A 24,589-nucleotide genomic window follows, 5' to 3' on the forward strand; every position below is an offset into this window, starting at 1 on the left:
TGCCATTTTTGATTATTTAAAAAGAAGGCAGGTGCCAATCATTCAGTCAGGTTTGAAAAAAAAAGGCACCAAAGCTTGATTTCCTCATTTCACACCCCTTCTGGTACCAGAAAACCCAAAGTCTATGCATCTGGTGATTAGAAGGATAATTAGGGGCACTAGGAACTTGAGAGGAAAGCACACAGGTACGAGTTGTCGGGAAGGACTCTGTGGAAGAGATGGGACCTGCCCTGGGAGGGTTTGGGTAGGATAAAAAGGGAGCAGGAGGGAAATCCTTTGTGGAAGGGTCAGCAACAAAGCACAGGGTGTCCATGATGATGTCCTATCAAGAGGAGTGTAGGCCGGCGCCGCAGCTCAATAGGCTAATCCTCCACCTGTGGTGCCGGCACGCCGGGTTCTAGTCCCGGTTGGGGTGCTGGATTCTGTCCTGGCTGCCCCTCTTCCAGTCCAGCTCTCTGCTGTGGCCCGGGAGTGCAGTGGAGGATGGCCCAAGTGCTTGGGCCCTACACCCCATGGGAGACCAGGAAGAAGAACCTGGCTCCTGGCTTCGGATCAGCGCGGTGTGCCAGCCGCAGTAGCCATTGGAGGGTGAACCAACGGCAAAGCAAGACCTTGCTCTCTGTCTCTCACTGTCCACTCTGCCTGTCAAAAAAAAAAAAAAAAAAAAAAGGAGTGTAGAGAATTTGTGGGAGAGAAGATCAGGTTAACCAGTGTTAGCCCATGGAAGACTCGAAGGCTAGGATGATTTAAATTTAATCCTGTAACTGGGTTTTCTTTACAAGGCTTTTGAGGAAAGCAACAAGATGAAATTGGATTCACAGTTACAAGTAAATCATCTCTTGAAATCCTTGGGGACTGGTTCCAGGAGCCCCCATGCATACCAGAATCCACAGATTTTCCAGTCCCTTATATAAATGATATAGTATATGTACATGCTCCCACAAAATTTCAATGTTCTGTAGATAGGATATTTAATACCATCTAAATGTTATATTAACAGATGTTATACTACATTGTTTACGGAATAACAAGAAAAACCATCTGTGAACAATCAGTATAGATGCATTTTTTTTTTTCAAATGTTGTCAACATTCAGTTGGTTGCATCCATGGATGTGGAACCTGCACAGAGGGCTGACTCTGTATATGCTATTCAGTTAAAACCAAAAAACCCAAAAGCTTGTTAATAACTATGTTATTTATTTAAAATTTTTTCCTTTTCCTACCAAAACTGTGCTGTCTTCCATTGTCCCTCTATGTACGGGAGTCTGCCAGGAAGTTTTGCCTATCTGAAGGGTTTACTTTCCTCATTGCTTTTCCTGCTCTCACTTCGTTTTCTCCCTTTCCTCCAGCTCTAGTGTCCTGCTCCTCAGACAACCCATTCAGAAGAATGCCCCAGAACACCCGAGGAGTTGCCGAAGGAAAAAGCCAGGCAGGGTCGGGACCTGGCAATCACTGCTAGTCCAGGGGAGAACTAATGAACAATTTCAAAGCATCAGAGGGGCCTGGAGCTCCAGCCACCCTTCGTTTTCCCATAGTGTGAGACGTGATTTGTTCCCTTTATCACAAGGAGTGATCAATTCTAGCACAGGAGACAGAGAAGAAAAGAGAATAGAAGAGTTAACACTTCCATTGCATTTATTGTTATTAACCACAAGAAAGTCATGGTAAAGCGAATGATTACCAAAGTAATTTTCTTAAACTTCTAGTTCTAGAAGGATGACCGCATTTTCCTTAAGTCATTCAGACTGACTAGAAGTAGAAAATGTTGCCCTGAATATCAGTACTTTATCTCCTTCCCCCTTCCTCTTCAGCCCCTATTCGGTCATGGCTAATGCATTCTCTCCCCATCAGATGTTAATTAGCCTTGTTCCTGGTTCTGCCACCTGTGTCCAGAAGTCGCCAGGCCTTAATCCAAGAGTCATTATTTCAATTTCTTGTTCTTTCAGCTGACTCCATCACTGCTTATGCCAGTTCCTTAGGTAGCTGCACCTGTGATGGAAGCATTTGAAGAAAAGGGAGAAAGTTAATCCTGGAAATTCAAGAGCTCTATAGCAAAAAATTCCAAGATGTATTGGTCTCAAAGGATGCAGGATGAACTTAGAAGTCTGGCCAGAAAACCTCCCAGATAATAATAACCACAGCCACCACTTGAGGGGTTCATTCCCCCAATAGCTGCAGCATCCAGGGCTAGTCTGGGCTAGTCTGAAGCCAGGAGCTCCATCCTGCTGTCCCATGTGGGTGCAGGGCTACAAGTACTTGGGCCATCTTCCAAGGATGAGGGACTCCAACTAGCACTCCCACACGCGACGTGAGTGTTCCAAGTGACGCCTTAACCCACTGTGCCACAACATCTGCTGCCCCTAGGTTATTTTGGAAACGCTATCTAATTACGTCCTATAATAATCTTGTACAGAGGGAAATAAAGAAGGCAATATTTTGCCTTATATCACATGGCTAGCGAATGAAATAGCAGATTTGAATCACATCGGTCTACAAAAACAGCACAATATGAAATTGATCTTTTCTCTTTGACATACACTCATCTGATACTCAGTAAACTGTAAAATATTTGGAGAACTCCCCACAAAGAACAACAACAACAAAAAAATACAAAAGAGCAACATAAGTCCAAGACTGCAAAATCTACTTCCTACTTCTGTTTCAATAGGAACCGCTTGAAGATAAGTTCTTAAGAAGTTTCAAGTGGTATGTATCTCAGGAGGGTGACTCATCCAGCAGGTGTGCACCTGCTGCAGGATGCTGAAAAAGTCCAGAGGACACTCAGAGTTTGCATAATGATGACCAGCAATGTTTTTCCCTCCATTGCCCACATTCACCTGTCAATGTGGTCAACCATCTTTGTCATCTGCCATGGCTCCTCTTGAAGCCAGTTCTCTACCCATGATCTTGGCCTAAGAACATTTCCCAGCATCCTGCTCACCAAAGAGGACCTTTGATGTGCTGTACCCTTGGCCAGCCCTCAAGCTAAGCCTCATCTCTTCACCCCTACCCCATAGGCTTCTGGCCTTCTCCTTCCCTGTGCCAGACTTCAAGGAGGTAGGGGTGTGAATGTACCTTTGTAGGGCTCATCTATAGAGAAGACTGGTAGTTAACAGCAAAGAACAGGTACCAGAGTGGGTTAAGCTGCCACCTGCGACACTGGCTTCACATATGGACACCAGTTTGAGATCCCCATGCTCCACTTCCAATCTAGCTCCCTGCTAATGTGCCTAGGAAAACAGTGGGAGATGGCCCAAGTGCTTGGGCCCCTGCACCCATATGGGACACCCAGATAAAGCCACTGGCTCCTGGCTTCAGCCTGGCACAGTCCCATCCATTGTGGCCTCTGGAAAGTAAACCAGTAGATGAAAATCACCCCCCACTCCCATAACTCTGCCTTTCAAATAAGTAAACACATATTCAAAAACAACAAAGAACAAAAAGCATGCCAGTGCTGGTGCTGTGGCATAGAGGTAAAGCCTTCGCCTGCAGCGCTGGCCTCCAACATGGGCACCGGTTAGTGTCCTGGCTGTTCCACTTCCCATCCAGCTCCCTGCTAATGCGCTTGGGAAAGCAGCAGAGAATGGCCCAAGTGCTTGAGCCCCTTCATCCACATGGGAGACTCAGAAGTAGTTCCTAGCTCCTGCAGTTGTGTCCATTTGGGGAGAGAACTAGTGGATGGAAGATCTCTCTACCTCTACCTCTAACCCTGCCTTTCAAATAAATCTTTTAAAAAAGTATGCTAGGTATATAACATAAATGTAAAGCAGCAACAGTTTAAAAAGTATATCTATGAAGGCATAAAGGGAAAAAAGCATGTTATAGAATGTTATTCCCCATACACAAGTATGTTTATATACTTATGGAAGAGTTCCAAAAGAGTATTTTCAAAAGCAAAATACGTGAGTGAGTGTTTGACACAAGTGATTAAGATGCTGCTCAGGAAGCCCATACCCACAGGTAGGGCCTGGATTGGAATCCCAGCCCCACTCCTGATCCAGCTTTCAGCTAATGCACACCCTGGTAGGCAGCAGGTGATGGCTACAGTACTTGGGTCCCTGCCATCTATGTGGGATACCCAGATGGAGTTCTAGGCTCCTGGCTTCAGTCTGGCCCAGCCCTGGCTACTGCAATCATTTGAGAAGTGAACCAGCAGGTGCAAGAGCTCTGTCTCTCCCCTCAACCCTCTCGCTTCATCACTGCCTTTCAAATAAACATAAAAAAAAAAACAACAAAGTACTTTTAAAAGCATGTTGACATGTTTCAAATATAATCGAGCTGGCAGTTCAGATCCTGGGGAAAAGAGAATGAACCACTAAACGACCCTTGATTAATTACTTGGAAAAATGATAAAGCAAACAGCTTCCTATTACTCTTAAAATTTAACCCTTTAATTCATTTTTAATACCAGATTAGAAAACCTGAAACTAGGGGCTGGCATTGTGGCACAGCAGGTTAAGCCTCCACTTGTGATGCCAGCATCCCATACTGGAGTGACGGTTCGAGTCTCAGCTGCTCTGCTTCTGATCAGCTCCCTGCTGACATGCCCAGGAAGAAGCAGAAGATGGAGTACTTGGGCCCCTGCCATTGTGGAGAAGACTCAGGTGGAGCTCTTAACTCCTGGTTGTTGGGGAAATCTGGGGAGTGAACTAATGGATGGAACATCTGTCTATTCCTGTCACTCTGCCTTCCAAATAAATCTTAGAAAACAAAAACACTAAAACTATGAAAGCTGCAAAATAGGGTAGGCACGTATTCCAATAATCTTCAGAGAAGCCACTTCTGAGAAAACTAAGCCATAAAGAAAAGACAACTAGATTTGAGGTTATAAAAGCATCCAACTGGGGCCGACGCTGTGGCACAGTGGGTTAATGCCCTGGCCTGAAGCGCCAGCATCCTATATGGACGGCTGTTCTAGTCCTGGCTGTTCCTCTTCCAATCCAGCTCTCTGCTATGGCTTAGGAAAGCAGTAGAAGATGGCCCAAGTCCTTGGGCCCCTGCTCCCGCGTGGGAGACCTGGAAGAAGCTCCTGGCTCCTGGCTTCAGATCAGCACAGTTCTGGCTGTTGCGGCCAATTGGGGAGTGAACCATCGGATGGAAGACTTCTCTCTCTGCCTCTCCTCTGTAAAACTCTTTCAAATAAATAAAATAAATCTTTAAAAAAATTCAACTTACAAACAGGAGAGAATCAACTTGTGTTATTGTCAGGGAATTCCCTTCCCCTTCACTAGTTCAAGGGTGTGTGGTACACACTCCACCATGCACATCCATGTCTACACTCAGAGACCGGGAGTTGGGCAGGATGGGGAGACTGGGTGCATTTGGAGGATTTAATCCAGCAAAGTTGTATGGAGTTCCTCCCCCAGGCCAGCACCTCAAGGGTGTCTAAGGTAAAGATGAGGAAGACCTGCCATGACGAACTCAGAATCTACTAGGAGTCCACTAAGGCTGTCAACCTGAAGAAGGCTATGGGAGGGGCTATGGAACAAGTATGGGTAGAGGGCAATGCAAATAGACTGGAAGTCCTCCTGATGTTTCAAGTAGTAGCACAGCAGCCAAGCTTTGGAAACCAGATTTCAAGAGAAAGAGGGAAGGTCATTTGAGGCAGAGGGTGGTGTGGAGATGGGAAAAAAACAGATGTGGTTTGCTATGGCTGCCAGAACCAGCGTTAATTAAAATGTGATACCCAAATAAGCAACATCAGCCTCACCTGGGTATTGTTCAGCAAGGCAAATTATCAGGCCCCACTGAAGACCCATCTAATGAAATTGGTGGTAGGCTCAGTCATATCTGTTTAGCCCTCTACATGATTGTTTCTTTTTGCAATTGAGGATCTGAATTTTTTTTGTAAAAAATGTATTTTAAAATCCCAGTTACAGAGAGGGAGAGACAGAGATCTTCTATCCACTGGTTCATTCCCCATAAGTTTATAATGGCCAGGACTAAGCCAGGACCCTCAGCTGGGTCTCCCATGTGGGTGGCAAGAGCCCAATCACTTGGGTCATCTTCCTCTGCTTTTCCCAAGTTACTAGCAGGGAGCTGGATCAGAAGTGGAGCAACCAAGACCCAAACTGGCACCCCTAAGTATGCTGTCAGAAGCATGGAGTAGGGAGAAAATAAGCATTAAAATAAATATTAAAAAATATTTGATATAAACTGAAATGTGCTCTACAAAATATGTCTACATTTATTCTGAAGAATTATGAGGAAAATACTATTTTTTAAAGTTTTCTAAGAATAATTTCTAAGCATGCTTTTGAAAAGTCATCATTCTAGTTCAGAATATCCAAAAAATAAACAAATTCAAGATTTCAAAACTGTGGTTTCAGTTTACCCTCACATGTGAAAATCTAAGAATTTGGTGGACATCTCTTCCTGAAACTCTTAAAAACTTTTCACTTCTTCTTTGTAAAGTGAACGTTGTCATGTGTCATTTGGCCAAAAACATCGGTTTCTGCTGGAATTTTGTAACATCACTGCTTATGGTGTTTCCAGTATTTCACTGAGTCAAAGATGCACATTTTATGTTTCTACAGCTCTGAAACCAGAATGCATCTTAAATGGTGTCTTCTAACAGCTGGTTGCAAGTGCAACAATGAACACATCATAGTTATTCATAGTCTTATCACCTCCACTGAGTTATGTGCTCTGTTGTTGTGCCACTCAAAATATATTCTGAAGAATGAAATGCAATCTCAGTGAAACATAATGAGTAGTGTACATGGGGAAGGCATTGTGACATAGCAGGTTAAACTGCTGCTTCAAACACCTCTTTTGGGGGCCCCAAGGCCCAGAAGAAATTTAAGTGTCTTATGCTACATTGGATAAAGTGGGATGAACAGACATCTAACACGAAGGAAGATGATGAAGAGGAATCTGATGAAGAAGTTGTGAAGAAAATCAACAAATGTGTACTAGTCTGAGAGGGTACTGCCAAAGATCGGAGCTGGCATCCCATATGGACACCAGTTCAAGTCCTGGCTACTCCACTTCCCATGGAGCTCCTTTCTAATGTGCATGGGAAAGCAGTGGAAGACAGCTCAAGTGTTTGGGTCCCTGCACCCACATGGGAGACCCAAAGAAGTTCCTGGCTTTGGACCTGTCCAGCTCTGGCTGGTTGCTGCAGTCATTTGGGGAGTGAACCAGCAGATAGAAGATCTCTCCTTCTCTCTTTTTTTACTTTTTTAAAGATTTATTTATTTACTTGAAAGAGTTACACACAGAGACAAGGAGAAGGGGGGAGAGAGGGAGGGAGAGAGGGAGGGAGGGAGAGAGGGAGAGAGGGAGGGAGGGAGGGAGGGAGGGAGGGAGGGAGAGGTCTTCCATCCGCTGGTTCACTCCCCAGATGGCCACAATGGCTGGAGCTGCACCAATCCAAAGCCAGGAGCCAGCAGCTTCTTCCAGGTCTCCCACACAGATGCAGGGGCCCAAGGACTTGGGCCATCTTCTACTGCTTTCCCAGGCCATAGCAAAGAGCAGGATCAGAAATGGAGCAGCTGGAACTTGAACCGGTGCTCATATGGGATGCCGACACTGCAGATGGTGGCTTTACCCACTACACCACAGCACTGACCCCCATCTCTCCCTTTCTAACACTAACCTTCACACAAAATAAACAAACCTTTAAAATAAAACAAAAAATCTGTGTCCACAACCCATCCTGGCTGCTCCACTTCCAATTCAGCCTTCCTATACCTGCAGTAGAAGATGGTCCCAGTACTTGGATCCCTGTCTCCTACATGAGAGACTTGGACATAATTCTGGATTCCTGGCTTTGACCTAACATAGCCCTGGCTTTTGCGATCATTTGGATCACAGTGGATGGAAGATCACTGTGCCTTTCAAATACACAAATATTTTTTGTTATGCAAGGCTGTTATATATTTAAAGGTTTTTTTATTATTATTTGAAAGGCATAGTAAGGGGATTAACACTGTGGCACAGTGGATTAAAGCTCCAGTATGCAGTACCAGCATTCTATATGGGCACTGGTTGGAGCCCTGGCTGCTCCACTTTCGATCCAGCTCTCTGCTATCACCTGGGAAAGCAGTGGAAGATGGCCCAAGTCCTTGGGCCCCTGCACCCATGTGGGGAACCTAGAGGAAGCTCCTGGCTTCAGATTGGCCCAGCTCTGGCCGTTGCGGCCATTTGGGGAATGAACCAGTGGATGGAGGATTTCTTTCTGCCTCTAACTCTGCCTTTCAAATAAATCAATAAAATCTTAAAAAAAAAAAAAAAAAAAGGCAGAGAGAGAGAGATTGAGATTGAGCTTCCATTCACTAGTTCACTCCCCAAATGGCTGTAATGGCAAGGGCTGGGCCAGGCCAAATTGAGGAGCCACACAGGCACAGGGGCTCAAGGACTTGGGCCATTTTCTGCTACTTTCCCAGGCACATATTCAGACAGTTGGATGGGAAGTGGAACAGCCAGGACTGGAACAGGCGCCCACCTGGGATGCTGGTATCATAGGCGCCAGCTTTACTTGCTAAGCCACAATGCAGGTCCTGTTACTTTAAAAAAAATTTTTTTTTTGAAAAGCTGACCAACAGAGAGGGGAAGGGGTTAGGAGAGGGATTGAGGGTGATAAACTCTTCCATCTACTGATTCACTTCCCAAATGGTCACAATGGCCAGGGCTGGTCCAGGCTCATGCCAGGAGCCAGCAATTCCATCTTGGTCTTCCACATGGGTGGCAGGGGCACAAGTACTTACACTATCTTCCACTGCCTTCCAAGGCACATCAGCAGGAAGATGGATTGGAATTGGAGCAGCTGGGACTTGAACCAGCACTCAGATATGGCATGCTGGCATTGCCAACAACAGCTTACCCCCACAGCACTACAGCACCTGCTCTGTTTTTTTTTTTTAAGAATTCTTTGTACTACTTTGGAACATCCATAAGAGTATACCAATTTCAAAATAAGAAGACTTTAAAAATTAAAATGTCTCTTAACAGATTACACATACAATGTGGCTTTAAAGCAGAACTGTACTGTGTACGCAGAAACAGCAGCAGGCGTGAATCAGTATTAGTGAAGCACTTTTCCCCAGGGGAACAATGCTCTTTCTTATTTTTCTTGAGGCGCACTTTACAGAACCCAACATATGAAGCTGGGTGACCTTTTGTAGTTGAGATGCCTACAAAACCATGCCTATGGCAAATGGAAGCAGGAGAGATCCTATCGAGGAAAGCCAGTTTGAAGCAGAGGCCAGCACCCAAGACTGCCATTCAGAGAGCACAGCAGCATTCACCCTGCAGCACGTTTTTCTTATGAAAACCAACCAACCAACCAACCAACCCACTGAAAATTGATAGCATTTTAGAACTGATTAAAACAGGAAACACATAGTACTTAGCGGGGGTGTTATTGTACTTCTCAGCATGAATTTACTGTAGTATATTTTGCTCTAAGATGTGGACCTAAAGCTGAAGTACTCTCTGTTGAATAAAAGGCCAAGAATCTTGACCTGAAACTGTTAAACCCACAATTTAAGTTCTGTGTGGCCATCACTGTACTCAACTTACTCAGCGATGGCCCCAAACACATTTGCTGCAGGAATGAATGAACAAATGGGCAGACTCAGGAAACTGGGTCCACTCAGCACACACCCCCAGAAGTCAGGAAGCTGGTTCATGATGCTTGACCTTGTACTCTGAATTTGCGTGCTACCTTTAACACACATTTTTAGAAAAACTGCTTATTCTATTCAGACTCTTATTTTCTGAAGGTATCACCTCAAGGCAGCTTGAATATTCTGTGTTGAAGACTGCTTATGGAAGAAGTGACAGAGCTCTTTCAAACTCCCCCCGTTCACCCACTCTGGAGGTCCAGCTGCCAAGGGAGGAGCAGGTGTGCAATGTCTTGACTGTGCCACAGAGTAGGCAAAGAATCCTCGCCTGCCCTCATGTGACCTCCAGTGTTTTCACCCTGACTCCTTCCTCAGAAGAATCAGAGCTCCTCTAAATCATAGGTCAAAGTCATCTTTGATTGCCCAACAGTGGAAATACTGATAATTTTGCATTACTAGGAGCTGGGACACATACACGTGTGAAAAAGTTCATGGAAAAATGCAATTAAAAGTTTATCTGCATGACAAAAATGTTGTAAATCCATGTAGTGTTTTCATAACCTGAAAGTATTCTCCATGAACTTTTTGAAGACCCTCTTATATATATGAATTTCAAAAATTTTACAGCCAAATAAACTTTTCTTTAAATTCTGTTTTCCAAAAGCGTTTCTGAAGTGCCTGCATCTATGTGTAAATAATGATTAGCTTATTTTAGAACATAAAATTCTTTAAGGCAAAAAAAATTCACATGGAAACTTTTTTTAATACGTCTTGTGAAAATTGTGAATCTCATATTGACTAACCTGTCTAAGGTTATCCTTGGCTGAATTGCACACACAATTTTAAAATAATACAGTTAATTATACTCCCCTTTGGTGTTTGAAGGCCCATCTTTTAGCCTCCATAAATGCCATCATAAGCAAAACACATCCATTTCTGCAAACTAACCCACCAGGAAGAGTACTTTTCTCTTATTAGCAGTAATAGCCAATGGAGTCAGTATTGGAACGGAAACCTTTTGAAACTCTATGACTTCATAGAGATGCAAACCTCAAGTTTACCATTCATCTGCCCACCTAAAAAGTGTAGGATATAAATGCAAGCACACTTGCATTCTTGGTCTATCAAAAAAAATTTTTTTTTAAGCATTAATTCACTGCCCTAAATTAGACTCACTCTTATTTATTCCTCCCAGCAAGTTCCTAGGGCTCTCTGATGGTGTTGCGTATGCACTTGGAGGGTTGAGAATAGTGTGAGACAAATAAAAGCTTGACCTTGGACACAGGACCGAGTTTCAGCGTCAGCTCTACCACGTCTTAGCTGGCTCCTAGATGTGTTACTAACTTTTTTAAGCCTTTTTTCTTCTTAGATGACAACGAGAATAGCAATACCTACCTTAAGATGGCTATAGGAATTAAATCACAGGATGACTGTGGCCTATAGTAAGCGCTCACTAAACGTTAGCTGTTAGTATTGTTATCAAGGTCATCTATGTGTATATCCTTAGGGGTAACCAGTAATGTACATTTACTGGGAATGCTAACTGGCATCTCCCGCTTAGTCACAATGGGAGAGCTCCTCCTTGTGTTAAAATGAACTGGGATATGTTTACCACGGCTCTTGTTCACCTCTGCTCCCTCCTCCTACTTACAGGTTTAAGATAGGCGATGTTGCTGTGGCGAATGTCGTTCAAGAGCTGATCTCTGGGAGTGATTTCCACGAGCGGGGGAGGCCTGTTTCGTGGCACTGGTTTGAGTGTTTTGATCACATCTTTGAGGTTGGTTTTCTCAGGAGCTTCTCGGGCTTCTGGCATCCGAGACTTGCGCTGGATTCTCTTTAGCTTGACCACCCGGAAGGAGTCAGGGTCTGTCTTGTACTGTGGAGGCGGTGATGGCTTTTTCATGGTTTCATTCCTCCGGCTGAATGGGACTGCTTGGGCGTTGGGAGGCTGAGAAGGAGGCTGGAGGAACTCCTGCATTCTGGGGTCTGGCATTGGTCCTCCCAACATCTCCCACATCCCAGGGGGCAGCCCCAACCCATTCTCCAACATGGCGATCAACTTCCTCTGCTCCTTGAGCTGCTGCTGTTTTTGCTCTTCTTGTCTCTTTTGCCTTTGCTTATCCTGATTCCTGGTGAGCAGATTCGTGACCACCATCCTGGGACCTGGGAGCTCAAAATGGTAGCCCATCTTCAGGAGAGTGTTGTTGGCCTTCAAAAGCCTGGATATCTCCATCTCTGCGTGGTGGCCCAGCATGTGCCTCTGATTGTGAAACCGAAGCTCGGTCAGCGTCTCATTAAACTGGAGACACCTCATGATGGCCACGATGCCCTTCCCTGTGATGAAGTTGGACTCGATGTTCAGAGTGGTGATGCTCCTGTTTTCCCGCAACATGTTAGCCAAGGCAAACGCTACGTTCTCGTCTGCTCCCACGTTGGCTAAACTGAAGGTTTTGATGTGCTTGTTTTTCTTCATTGCATTGACAAAGTCCAGTAACATTTCTTTGGGGATGTTCTCAATGTTGTTCAGGTTGAGCTCCTTCATGTCAGGATCGTTTTGCCTAACTCGCCGCAAGCTCCCATCCAGGTCTGTCTGGTTTCCTGAAGGTCTTGCGCTTACCTTCAAAAAGCTGGTGTCTAGAGTTAGCTTCTTAGGGTCCAGTTTGGATATTTTTTTCTCACTCTTCTCCTGGGGCTCCGGTCCGTTCCTCTGATCTTCCGATGTGGTAGAGGCTACTGGTTGACAATTTTCGCTTGGCGCCTTTACTTTGCTTTCATCTTCTCTTTGTGTATTTTCATCACTCTCTGCACCACCATCTCCTTCATTGCTGTCATCACCTGCATCATCTTCCTCTTCCTCATCATCATTATCTGTCTCCTGGACGTTACTACTGCCTTTTGAGTCTCTCTTATTTGCTACTATTTCACTATTGAGCTTTTCCTTTAAAATTTGGGACAGATTTTTATTATTTTTGCTTATTTCTTCATGTGGTTCTTGAGTGTTTTCCTACAAGAGAGGTTGATCAGGGTTAGAACACATGGCAGTGTGTAGGAATACTGCAGTATGTACCAGAGGTAAACATTTTTATTATTAACTAAAAAAAGCAAGCCAATAAACTAAATGTATTGTAATATTCTATTTGTGAATAAGTGTGCATATGTATATATGTATACAAACACAACATACAAAGGTTTACATAGGTATAAGGAAGAATATGTTGGAATGTTTGCCAAGTTTTTTTTTTAGCTATACATGTCAGTTGATAAACAAATACAACAAAAATAAAGACACGTGGGGTTGGCATTATGATACAGTGTGTTAAGCTGCTGATTGCAATGCTCACATCCCATATAGTAGTTCTGGTTCGAGTCCCAGCTACTCCCCTGCTGATCCAGCTCCCTGCTAAGGTACCTGGGCAAGTGGCAGATGCTAAGATGGCCCAAGTACTTGAGTTCCTGCCACCCACATGGCAGATGAGGATGAAGTTCCTGACTCTTGGCTTCGGCCTGACCCAGTCCCAGTGATTATTGGCATCTGGGGACTATGAAAAATTATCATCTCTATCTCGGTGTCCCCCCTACCCCACACTGTCACTCTGCCTTTCCAATAAAATAAATAAATCCATGGTGCCAGTGCTGTGGCACAGTGGGTTAAAGTACTGACCTGCAGTGCCAGCATCCCATATGGGTGCCAGTTTGAGTCTCAGCTGCTCCACTTCCTATTCAGCTGCCTGCTATAAGTGCCTGGGAAAGCAGTGGAGGATGGCCCAAGTGCTTGGGTCCCTGTATCCACATGGGAGACCTAGAAGAAGCTCCTGGCTTCGGATCTGCCCAGCTCTAGCCGTTGTGGCCATTTGGGGAGTGAATCAGCCGATTGAAGACCTCTCTCTCTCTCTCTTCCTTCCTTCCTCCCTCCCTCACTCCCTCCACCTCTCTGTAACTAAGTCTTTCTAATAAGTAAAATAAATCTTTGTAAAATTAATTAAGATTTTAAAAAAATTTTTAAACACATTTTAGCTATATTTATCTCATCCCATAAATCAAAATGAATTTTTTAGATTCTGTATTTTTTATTGGTGTTCAGAAGCAGTGAAAAATGTTTTGAAAATTGTATTTGTGGAGTTTATCAATACACTGACATTTTTGTATCACATGTAGCTCAAGAGGCATCTTTGTACTCGGCCCTGGGGCTTGATCACTTCCCTATTGCCCTAACTTTTACATTTCTGAAATATCTGCTAATCTAGGATAACAGGAGCATCAAATTTCCCTGAGAACCTAAGATAATGTGGAGAAAATGAGAGTAAGGTGGTACTTTAAACTATTGAAGTGACCTTCAAAAATTTTACAGAAAAATCAAAAGTCTTAGAGCAAAAAAGTTAAAGTCCATGCATAGTTTTCATAATATGCATTTTCCATGGACTTTAAAGATTTAAAAAAATTTTTTTAAATTATTTTGCTTCTGTTTCCTCACTTCTGCAAAAACTATGCTGGCTACTCCAGGAACAGGGTCACTAGTCCAGCTTGGCCAAAGGGGAGGCAGAGCCAGGTGTAAAATGGAAGTGGATTATGCAAAGATTTTGTAATAATTTGTTCATTCGGGGAAAGAAAATAGCAGTCCCTTGTCAATCATTTTTATTAGATCCTTGAACATCAATGATTATGCTTTTCTATACCAATGTGCACCTCACAGGTGTCATTTTGAAAGGCGGCATAGCAGTTTTAGACTCAGCTTCCTCTGAGCAAAAATCTCATCTTCATGCTCAGGATGCGGGCTGGAAAAGACAACACAGTCACGTTCACCATCTAAAGCCTGCACCACTGCATTTCTCATCCGTCCCAGAAGGGGGAGCCAACCATCAAGCTGCTTACACCAAAGGAAGGGGGAAAAAAGTACTCATTTTTCCTTCTACGACTGCCTTTCATATACCATTGCCTTTTTTTTTTTTTTTTTTTTTTAAATACAGGCAGAGTTAGACAGTGAGAGAGAGAGAAAGGTTTTCTTTTTTCCGTTGGTTCACCCCCCAAGTGGCCGCTACGGCTGGTGCGTTGCAGCCAGCACGCTGTGCTGATTTGAAGCCAGGAGCCAGGTGCTTCCTCCTGGTCTCCCATGCGGGTGCAGGTCCCAAGCACTTGGGCCATCCTCCACTGCCTTCCCGGGCCACAGCAGAGAGCTGGACTGGAAGAGGGGCAACTGGGATAGAATCCAGCGCCCCGACCGGGACTGGAACCCAGAGTGCTGGCGCCGCAGGGGAAGGATTAGCCTAGTGAGCAGCGGCACTGGCCTACCATTGCCTTTTGACGGTAAACTCTCCTCAAAGTGTACCTTAAACTTCACCCTGATCAAGGCAACGATTTCCTTCCTTGAGCTCAGCGCATGTTCAAACTGCTGACGGTGAAGCAAACCGGTTTACAGATTTCCTTAAACAAAGGCCCTGTGACAATAATGTGACAAGATTTATCGCTGTCATCATGCAAAACTGAAAGACACTTTATTACCTGGGGGTTCTCCAGATTCTTTTGCTAAGTCATTTTTAAGTGGAACACGGGAAAAAAAAGTGCTAATAGAATCAATGTCAAGAATAATTTTAGATTCTAAAAAATTCAAGAAAGATCTTTAAAGCAATTTAATAGCTATCAATTTCTAAATGTCATCAATGAGACCCAATACTGAGTAGGAATATTAGACATTTTTGGTTCTTTGAGCTGATATAATTGCTGAGTGCATGGCTAGACTCTAGCAGAAGTATGAAATCTTTGATATTGTATTGAAATACCACTATTATGGATGTGCCAGAGAGAAAGGACACAGAGCATCCATCAGCCTCTCAAAGGCACCTATAAGAAACAAAAGAAAACAAAAAACCCACCAAAAAACAAACAAGCAAAATCATTAAGGACAACGGCTTTTGGGTTTTGATTCAAATCAGTAAGTAGCATATCTATAAAATAAAGGTCTTCCTTTCCAACAAACCCTGAAGTCATCTTTAAAAAATTTTTTTTTAAAAAGACACTTGCAAGAAGTGACCAACTTTCCCTTCACAGCTGTACCATGTCAGTGTTTCAGAAAATTCCAGCGTGGCGCGGGACTGAATGCAATCACTTAGCACAGGAGTGGCAAGACCCTGGGGCCAGGAGACATCACAGTCACAAGGCCCCCACCTGCGGGCCCAGGCCCCCAGCAGCCATGTCTCTGCCGCACAGCAAATCCCTGGTTACCTCTGACTGCACGAAGGTGACAGGAACGCGCTCCTCTTCCAGCATGCGCCTGGATGCCTTCTGCCAATACATGTAATCAACAAGTGATTTATGGTCGAAGCTTCCCGTCGGGGGCTTGTCCGTCTGGTCTTTCTGAATCACTCCCGCGGGCAGGTGGGGGTCCGGGGCCATGACCTCCATTTCCGACTGCAGTTCTTTCAGCTCTTCAGGGGACAGGTTGGCCAAGATGGCATCTTCATCGATCTCCCCATCAAGGAGCTCCTCGTCGGAATTCCTGCTGGCTTCTGACATGCTTCTGTCTCTCTATGATGAGAAAAGAAATAATCAGAGGTGACGTTCACCAAACAGCAGCAAGCAAGCACCGCAGCGAAGTCCAGCAGACAGCAAAGGCCCCGGGTCAACCCACCCTGGAGCTATCTTTTTCCCAAGAAGTTCAGTGGTGTTTGCTAAGCGGCTAGGAGTGAGTAGGGCTGAGCTGGGGCCGGATCTATATTAAGCAGGGTTTGGCTGGATGGGGGTCGATTTATGGAACTACTATGCTGCTCTCTTTTCGGCAACTTGAGTCAGCTGTGCAAATCCGTCTGACATTTCAGTCCAGCTGCTGGTGTTTGCCAGTGAGTAACAGGTCTCCAGAAAGTAAAATTAGTTCCCCAGCCGTGCGTTCTCACATAGCCACACACCCCTCACCCCGGCCATACCTATGCACTCCAGGGGAGCCGCTGCTTTGCATGGAAACAACAACTTACAGCCCTTGAGAAGGGAGATCCAGTCACCGACCTGAGTTCTCTGCTGTAGAAAAATCCACTTGAAGGCGGCAATCTAGCCCCTGCACTGCAGCGCGACCCTGGAAGCCGGCAGAACGGCACAGAGCAGAGCAAAGTGGAGCACCACTCCCGCTGTTATTCAGACACTGTGTAAGCTGAACCTTCCGCAAGATGTCCTTATTTGCATCTAGATCCTATGATCTAACAGATGGGGATGACCAGCACTTGAATTTCTACTATGAGTGGGGAGCTTAATATTTTAAATAATTTGTTTGTCTTGTTAAGTATCCATTAAGCCCGGAAAACTTTTAATGGATCTCTAGTGAAATGTGAGAAAACCTTAAGCCATTAAAGTACTAGAAGAACCCCCGGGAAGATTTTTTTTCTGTTACCTTAGGGGGCAACACGGCTGTATTTATCCAAAAAACAAAGGCCCATTTCTTTTGATTCAGAATTCCACTTTCAGAAATGTATCCTCTAGGTATAGTCTGACATGGGGTAAAATGACAGGTGTACAAGGTTATTCAGTGTAGCAAAGTACAAAACAGTGTGTATTGCATAATATTTGTGACAGAGGCTAAAACCAATCCAAGTTATCAACACACCATATCCTTGGGAAGGTACATAGGAAATTAAAAACCTTGGATAATTTGGAAAGAGAAATACATTGTTGTGGAGACAGGGCTGGGAAAAAGATTTTACAGAATACCCTCTTATAACTTCCAAACTTTGAATTTTGTGAATATAATATTTACTCAGATATACACTTTTCTTGTTTAAAAGAGTAACATAGATGGTAGAGGCACACGGGAAATAAAATTTCCCCCTTATCTCACCACTAAGTGCTACCCTATTAGCATTTTGGTTTATCTGTCCAATCATCTCTTTTGGGCACATCAACGCTGTCGTCTGGTTTACCTGACAAAATCAGAATTTCTTTTTCTAGGCAACTGTATATTCTACTACAAAATAATTTTTAAGAGCTTCCTATAAGTAGCTGTCATCTATGAAGCTGTAGAGTGGCTGGTGTTGTGGTGTGGTGGGTTAAGTCACCAATTATAATGCCTACATCCCAAATCAGGGTGCTGGTTTGAGTCTTTTCTTCTCCACTTCCAACCCAGCTCTCTGCTAATGTGCCTGGGAAAGCAGTGGGTGATGACTCAAGTGCTTGGGTCCCTGCCATCTATATAGGGACCCGAGATGGAGTTCCAGGCTCATGGCTTCAGCCTGGCCCAACCCCAGTTGTTGCAGCCATTTGGGGAGTAAACCAGCAGATTAAAGATCTTTCTCCTTACCTCTCTGTCACTCTGCCTTTCAAGTAAATAACTTAAAAATAAATTTCAGAGTTTATTTAACAATACCATTTAGACTGTTTTCAGTTCTCATAAGCACAAACAGTTCTTTAATAAATATCTATTAAAAAAAATCCCTGTAACTAAATATGAGGGTACTCCAAAAAATTCATGGAAAACAGCTAAATTTACTGATGCAAAAAAAAAATTCCAAAACCCATCCATTTAAGTCTTAAAAATTCCATTTAAAGTTTGTAATGTGGGTCATCAAAGAAGGAGGTACCCTTCTCTGAAGGGAGGAGAGAACTTCCACTTTGACTATGACCTTGTCTAAATATGATCAGAGTCGGCGAACTCAGAAGGCTTCCATAGCCTTGGCAACTCATGACAAGAGCCTAGGGTGATTACTGATGCCATAAACAGGAGTGTCAATTTGTTAAGTCAACAACAGGCGTCACTGTGCACTTACTCTTCATGTGGGATCTCTGTCCTTAATGTGCTGTACATTGTGATTTAATGCTATAACTAGTACTCAAACAGTATTTTTCACTTTGTGTTTCTATGTGGGTGCAAACTGTTGAAATCTTTAATATATGCTAAACTGATCTTCTGTATATAAAGAGAATTAAAAATGAATCTTGATGTGAATGGAAGGGGAAAGGGAGCGGGAAAGGGGAGGGTTGCGGGTGGGAGGGAAGTTATGGAGGGGGGAAAGCCATCGTAATCCATAAGCTGTACTTTGGAAATTTATATTCATTAAATAAAAGATAAAAAAAATAAAGTTTGTAATGTGAAAAAAACAATGTACAGATTTCAAAAATGGTTTGCAGGGCCAGCGCTATGGCATAGAGGGCTAAAGTCTACCTGAGGGACCGGCATCTCATATGGGTACCTGTTCAAGTCCCGGCTGCTCTTCTAGTCCAGCTCTCTGCTGTGGCCTGGGAAAGCAGAAGATGGCCCAAGTGCTTGGGCTCCTGTATCCATGTGAGAAACCCAGAGGAAGCTCTTGGACCCTGACTTTGGATGGGCTCAGCTCTGGCCATTGTAGCCATTTGGGTAGAGAACCGGCAGTTGGAGGAACTTTCTCTCTGTCTCTCCTTCTAACTCTTATCTCTCAAATCTTTAAAAAAAATTGTTTGTACCCAAATAAACATTTTATACTTCCATTTTTCCATAAACTTTTGAAGTACCCTCATACATATGCACATATAAGTTTATTTTCTTAGGACAAATTGGATAAATTTTTTTAAGATTTACTTATTTTATTCGAAAGACAGAGTTACAGAGAGAGAGAGTGAGAGACAGAGATTGAGTAGATCTTCCATCTTCTGGTTTTCTCCCCAAATGGTTGCAACGGCTGGACTTGGGCCAGGAGCCCCTCCAGGTTCCCGACATGGGTGCATGGGCCAAAGCACTTGGGCCATCCTCCACTGCTTTCCCAGGCCATATGCAGGGAGCTGGATTGGAAGTGGAGCAGCTGGGACTCGAATCGGCACCCACATGGGAAGCTGGCACTGCGGGTGGAGGCTTAACCTACTATGCCACAGCGCCGGCCCACATATTGGATGAAATTGCTGGGTCAAAGAATATGGAGAGAGAAGAGAGAAAAAGAAATAAAGAACAAAAAACTCCCCCCCAAAAAAAGGCAAAAACAAAGATATGAAAAAATTAAGTTTCACACATATATATGACTAAGTAATCCCCCTATTACTGTAACACACTCCCAATAGAATGTTAAGCTTTCTTGAAAATTATATATTCATATGTATTTTATTATTCCAGTATTATGTATAGTAAGCTCTCTGGATTCAAGGGTTCTGTTCCCTTAGATTCAAATAGGATTGACAACTTTTAATATATATTGTGTCTGTACACTGAGTTTACATAAACTTTTTTTTGGTCATTGTTCCCTACATGATACGGTCTAATTATATGGCATTTACATTGTATTAGGTATTGTAAGTAATGTAGATTTTAAGTATAATAAAGGAGGGGCCGGTACTGTGCCCAAGCAGGTAAAGCCTCTGCTTATAGTGCTGGTATCCCAAATGGGTGCCAGTTTGAGTCCTGGCTGCTCCTCTTCCAATCTAGCTCTCTGCTATAGCCTGGGAAAGCAGTAGAAGATGGCCCAAGTCCTTGGGCCCCTGCACCCACATGGGAGACCCAGAAGAAGCTCCTGGCTATTGGCTTCGGATCAGTGCAGCTCTGGCCGTTGCAGCCATCTGGGGATTGAACCAGCAGATGAAAGACCTCTCTCTTTCTCTGCCTCTCCTTCTCTTTCTGGGTAACTCTTTCAAATAAATAACTCTTAAAAAATAAATACAATAGAGGATATACGTGGTTATATGCAAATACTATAACATTTTATAGAAGGGATTTGGGCAACTATGGATTTTGGTATTTATGAGTTTTTTTTTTTTTTTTTTTTTTTTTTTTTACAGGCAGAGTGGACAGTGAGAGAGAGAGACAGAGAGAAAGGTTTTCCTTTGCCATTGGTTCACCCTCCAATGGCTGCCTCGGCCGGCGTGCTGCAGCCGGTGCACCACGCTGATCCGAAGGCAGGAGCCAGGTGCTTATCCTGGTCTCCCATGGGGTGCAGGGACCCAAGCATTTGGGCCATCCTCCACTACACTCCCGCCATAGCAGAGAGCTGGCCTGGAAGAGGAGCAACCAGGACAGAATCTGGCGCCCCGATTGAGACTAGAACCTGGTGTGCCGGTGCCGCTAGGCGGAGGATTAGCCTGTTGAGCCACAGCGCCGGCCGTTTATGAGAAGTTTTATACCCAATCCCCTATGGATACCAAAGGATGACTATATAAATAATATTAAAACTTGCAAAAAAGAAAACCAAATGTCAAAAACTTTAAATGAAAGTTCCAGTATTTTTTTTTTTAATTTATTTGACGGATAGAGTTAGACAGTGAGGGAGAGAGACAGAGAGAAAGGTCTTCCTTCCGTTGGTTCACCCCCCAAATGGCTGCTGCAGCCGGAGCTATGCCGATCTGAAGCCAGGAGCCAGGTGCTTCCCCCTGGTCTCCCACGCAGGTGCAGGGCCCAAACACTTGGGCCATCCTCCACTGCTTTCCTAGGCCACAGCAGAGAGCTGGACTGGAAGAGGAGCAACCGGGACTAGAACCGGTGCCCACATGGGATGCCGGCGCCATAGGTGGAGGATTAACCAAGTGAGCCACGGCGCTGGCCCCAAGTTCCACTATTTTCTTGCCACTCCAGTGGTTTATCTTGAGAACCTCAAAGTTGAGAAGCTTTTCACATGTCCAGCTACGCTATCCCCAAGGAGGGTACTATCAGTGTACTTGAATGCCGGTTGATAAAGCTGAACACAGACATATATGGACAACTTACTGTTGCTCCTTCATGTATCAGCTCTCCCTTTAGTCCCAGTCACAGTGAAGTAAGAGCTTGGTTGTGGTGGGCACAGACCTGAGCCACTGATGTGCAGGCTGCCATCTCATGGACTGTTTACAGACCAGGCATCGAAAGACATCAGCCATGGCCAGCATTTGGCACAATAGTACAACTGCTGCTGGGAATGTCTGCATCCCATATTGGAGTTCTGGGTTCAAGTCCCAGCTCCACTCTATTCCAGCATCCTGCCAACATGCACCCTGGGAGCCAACAGTGAGGCTTCAAGTACTTGGGTCCCTGCCACCCATACAAGAGACCTGGTGAGTTTCAGGTTCTCATCTTTGGCCTGGCCTGCCACTGGCTGTTACAGGCATTTGGGGGAGTGAATTAGAAGCTCACAGATCTCTTTCAGAAAAAATAAGAAAATTAAAAAGACTTAACCAAAAAGTTTTGTGTTCAAGGAGGCCTGGGAAATGTTATATTCCATATTTGTGTGTTAGACCTTTGTAAAATATATTAGCTTTTAGACTTTGAAAAATACTTATTTAACACAGTAATCTCCAGCCTTAGTTAACTCATTACTAAATAATTAACTCATCTACTAATAGTTTGTGCAATTTCCCAAAAATTCATACTTTGGGAAATAGTGATCTAAATATACACGAGGAAGCTTTGGAGCTGCCTGCCTGGATTCCAGTCATGATATTGAACTGCTTAGTCTGTGTCTAAAAAGACTATGATATGCAGTTATCAAGACAATTAAATGAATTTTTGTATATATAAATTAAGAAGGGGGGCCCCCGGTGCTGTGCTGGCATCTCATATGGGTACCAGTTTGAATCCCGGCTGCTCCACTTTTGGTCCAGCTCTCTGCTATGGCCTGGGAAAGCAGTGGAGGATGGCCCAAGTGCTTGGGCCCCTGCACCCACATGGGAGACCCAGAAGAAGCTCCTGGCTCCAGATTGGCTGAGCTCTAGCTCATGTGGCCATTTGGGAAGCGAACCAGCAGATGGAAGACCTCTCTCTCTCTCTCTGCCTCTCTGTAACTCTGCCTTTCAAATAAATAAATTTTTTAAAAACCATTTTACTTTTACAGAAGGCCTGGCAGACTTTTAGACAGGATTGGCTAAGATGGAAACAGAGAACCACCATTTGCCTGTAAATACGAAGCTCTCCCAAGAAGAGAATCAGAAACTTTGCTTGTAAGCTTTCAGATTCAAATTCGATTCTGAAGCAATCTTGTTTTAATGTGCCCAGATGTTTTCGGTGATCAGGCCGATTTAGGAATTTCTGTACGCAGTGCTCCTTCATCTGACTGCATCTTGCTCAAGAGTGTAGGAGGCGGGTAATCCCAGCTGCTTCCACTGTGCTTTTTCTCTGAATGCTGACAGTGAGGATTCTGCCGGCGTAATTAGCCTCGGCTAACACAGAGATGATTTAGTTGCGCTTTCTCCTGATGATGCTCTATTGCTGCCACCTCCGCAGCTTCTCCCATCCGAATCCGAATCCGACAGGATACCAAAAGGCAGGCATAAGTGATACAAAGATGGAGCTAGAGGGGACGTCACTGACCTGGTTTTGTATTCAAATCCTGGGGTGGGGTGGGAATTAAAAGTATTTACCCTCCTGACCCCACCCAGAAGCTACTGAATCCAAATTCTCAGGTTCAGGTCCAGGAATCGACTTTGTTGGGAAAACTGCAAATAATTCTGAAGGGTGAATCAATGTGGGGATTATAGAAATACTGCAAGCCTCTCGATTTACCAATAGGGCTTGGACAACTTAGGAAAGCTGGCATCCATTCACGTGTTTAGCTATGTTTGCTGAGTGCCTACTTTGCTGTGTACTCTGCTAGGCACTGGGAATATAAGAATGATGGAGATGAGAAATAATTCAGGAAATCATTGCTGGCTGCATTCAGTAGTATGAATAAAAACACCACGTGCTTGGAAATATCAGGGGAGAACTACCTAGGATAGGGAAGGCCTCTGGGAAAAGATGAAACTTTTTTTTTAAAGATTTTATTTATTTGAGAGGTAAAGTTAGACAGTGAGAGGCAGAGACAGAGACAAAGGTCTTCCTTCTGTTAGTTCACTCCCCAGATGGCTGTTACAGCCAGAGCTACGCTGATCCGAAGCCAGGAGCTTCTTCCTGGTCTCCCATGTGGGTGCAGAGGCCCAAGCACTTGGGCCATCCTCCACTGCTCTCCCAGGCCATAGCAGAGAGCTGGCTTGGAAGAAGAGCATCCGGGACTAGAACCAGCACCCATATGGGATGCCGACGCCACAGGCGGAGGATTAACCTACTGAGCCACAGCATCGGCCCCTAAGAGATGAAACTTAATGAATGAAATCAACCACATGTAGGCCAACGGAGGAGTAATTGCAAAGTCTTTTAGGCAGAAGAGTTCTTAAAATGCTCGAGGAGGAGTTGGTGTTGTGGCACAAGAAGTTAAGCTGCCACTTGTGATACCAGCATCACATATCTGAGTGCAGGTTTGAGTTCCGACTACTCCTATTCCCATCCAACTCCCTGCTAACATGCCTGGGAAAGCAGAAAAAGATGGCTGAAGGAGTTGGGCCCCTGCCACCCAGATTTCAGATTTGAACTCCTGACTTTAGCCTGGCCCACATGTGGCTGTTGTGGCCATTTGGGGAGTGAACCAGCAAATGGCAGATCTTCCTCTTTCTGTCTCTCCCTCTGTTACTCTGCCTTATAACTAAATAAACACATCCTTAAAAAAAAAAAAATGCTCTAACGGGGTAGCACCGTGGCGCAGCAGGTTAATCCTCCACCTGTGGCGCCAGCATCCCATATGGGCACCGGTTCTAGTCCCAGCTGCTCCTCTTCCAATTCAGCTCTCTGCTGTGGCCTGGGAAAGCAGTGGAAAATGTCCCAAGTCCTTGGGCCCTGCACCCACGTGGGAGACCGGGAAGAAGCTCCTGGCTTTGAATTGGCACAGCTCTGGCCACTGCAGCCATTTGGGGGGTGAACCAATGGCAGAAAGACCTTTCTCTCTCACTCACTGTCTGTAACTCTACCTCTCAAATAAATTTTAAAAATCTTTTAAAAAAATGCTCTAAGAGGTTCACATGACCACAGAGTGTTGTGAGATGGAATGAAAGCAGGGACACAGAGAGGGACCAGATCAGATGGGTCTTAATGGCCTGAGTCTCTTAGATCTTTGTTCTCGCTGTCATTGGAGACTACTGGAGGGCTTTAAGCAGGGGAATAACAGGTAATTTACAATTTTTGAAAAGGTCACTTTGGCTGCTGGTTAGAAAAGGCATTCAAAGTGTTAGAGGACAGGCAAGGATACCAGCAGGAAACAGTGAAGCCCCTGTCTCTTTACCACCCCGAAAAAAGTTTTTCCAATGTTT

At 44.4% G+C, this 24,589-nt stretch overlaps 1 protein-coding gene across 1 annotated transcript; it reads right to left on the bottom strand.

The window, feature by feature from the left end:
• Positions 1-1,964: 1,964 nt before the first annotated feature.
• Positions 1,965-16,078, bottom strand: LMOD3 (leiomodin 3). Its single transcript, XM_062200198.1, has 3 exons — positions 15,788-16,078; positions 11,223-12,575; positions 1,965-1,991 (listed from the first exon to the last, which is right to left on the bottom strand). The coding sequence occupies exons 1-3, from the start codon at positions 16,076-16,078 to the stop codon at positions 1,965-1,967; spliced, it is 1,671 nt and encodes a 556-aa protein (XP_062056182.1).
• Between the last annotated feature and the right edge of the window lie 8,511 nt (positions 16,079-24,589).

This window comes from Lepus europaeus, chromosome 9 (assembly GCF_033115175.1).
Source record: "Lepus europaeus isolate LE1 chromosome 9, mLepTim1.pri, whole genome shotgun sequence".
NCBI lineage: Eukaryota > Metazoa > Chordata > Mammalia > Lagomorpha > Leporidae > Lepus > Lepus europaeus.

Excerpts from the sequence above, each read along its gene's own strand:
- LMOD3 (XM_062200198.1), bottom strand. The coding sequence starts at position 16,078 with ATGTCAGAAGCCAGCAGGAATTCCGACGAGGAGCTCCTTGATGGGGAG. Across the intron at positions 12,576-15,787 it reads TCACCTTCGTGCAGTCAGAG|GAAAACACTCAAGAACCACA; the intron begins GTAACCAGGGAT and ends CCTCTCTTGTAG. Across the intron at positions 1,992-11,222 it reads ACATCGCCTATCTTAAACCT|GTGCAGCTACCTAAGGAACT; the intron begins GTAAGTAGGAGG and ends CTTCCATCACAG.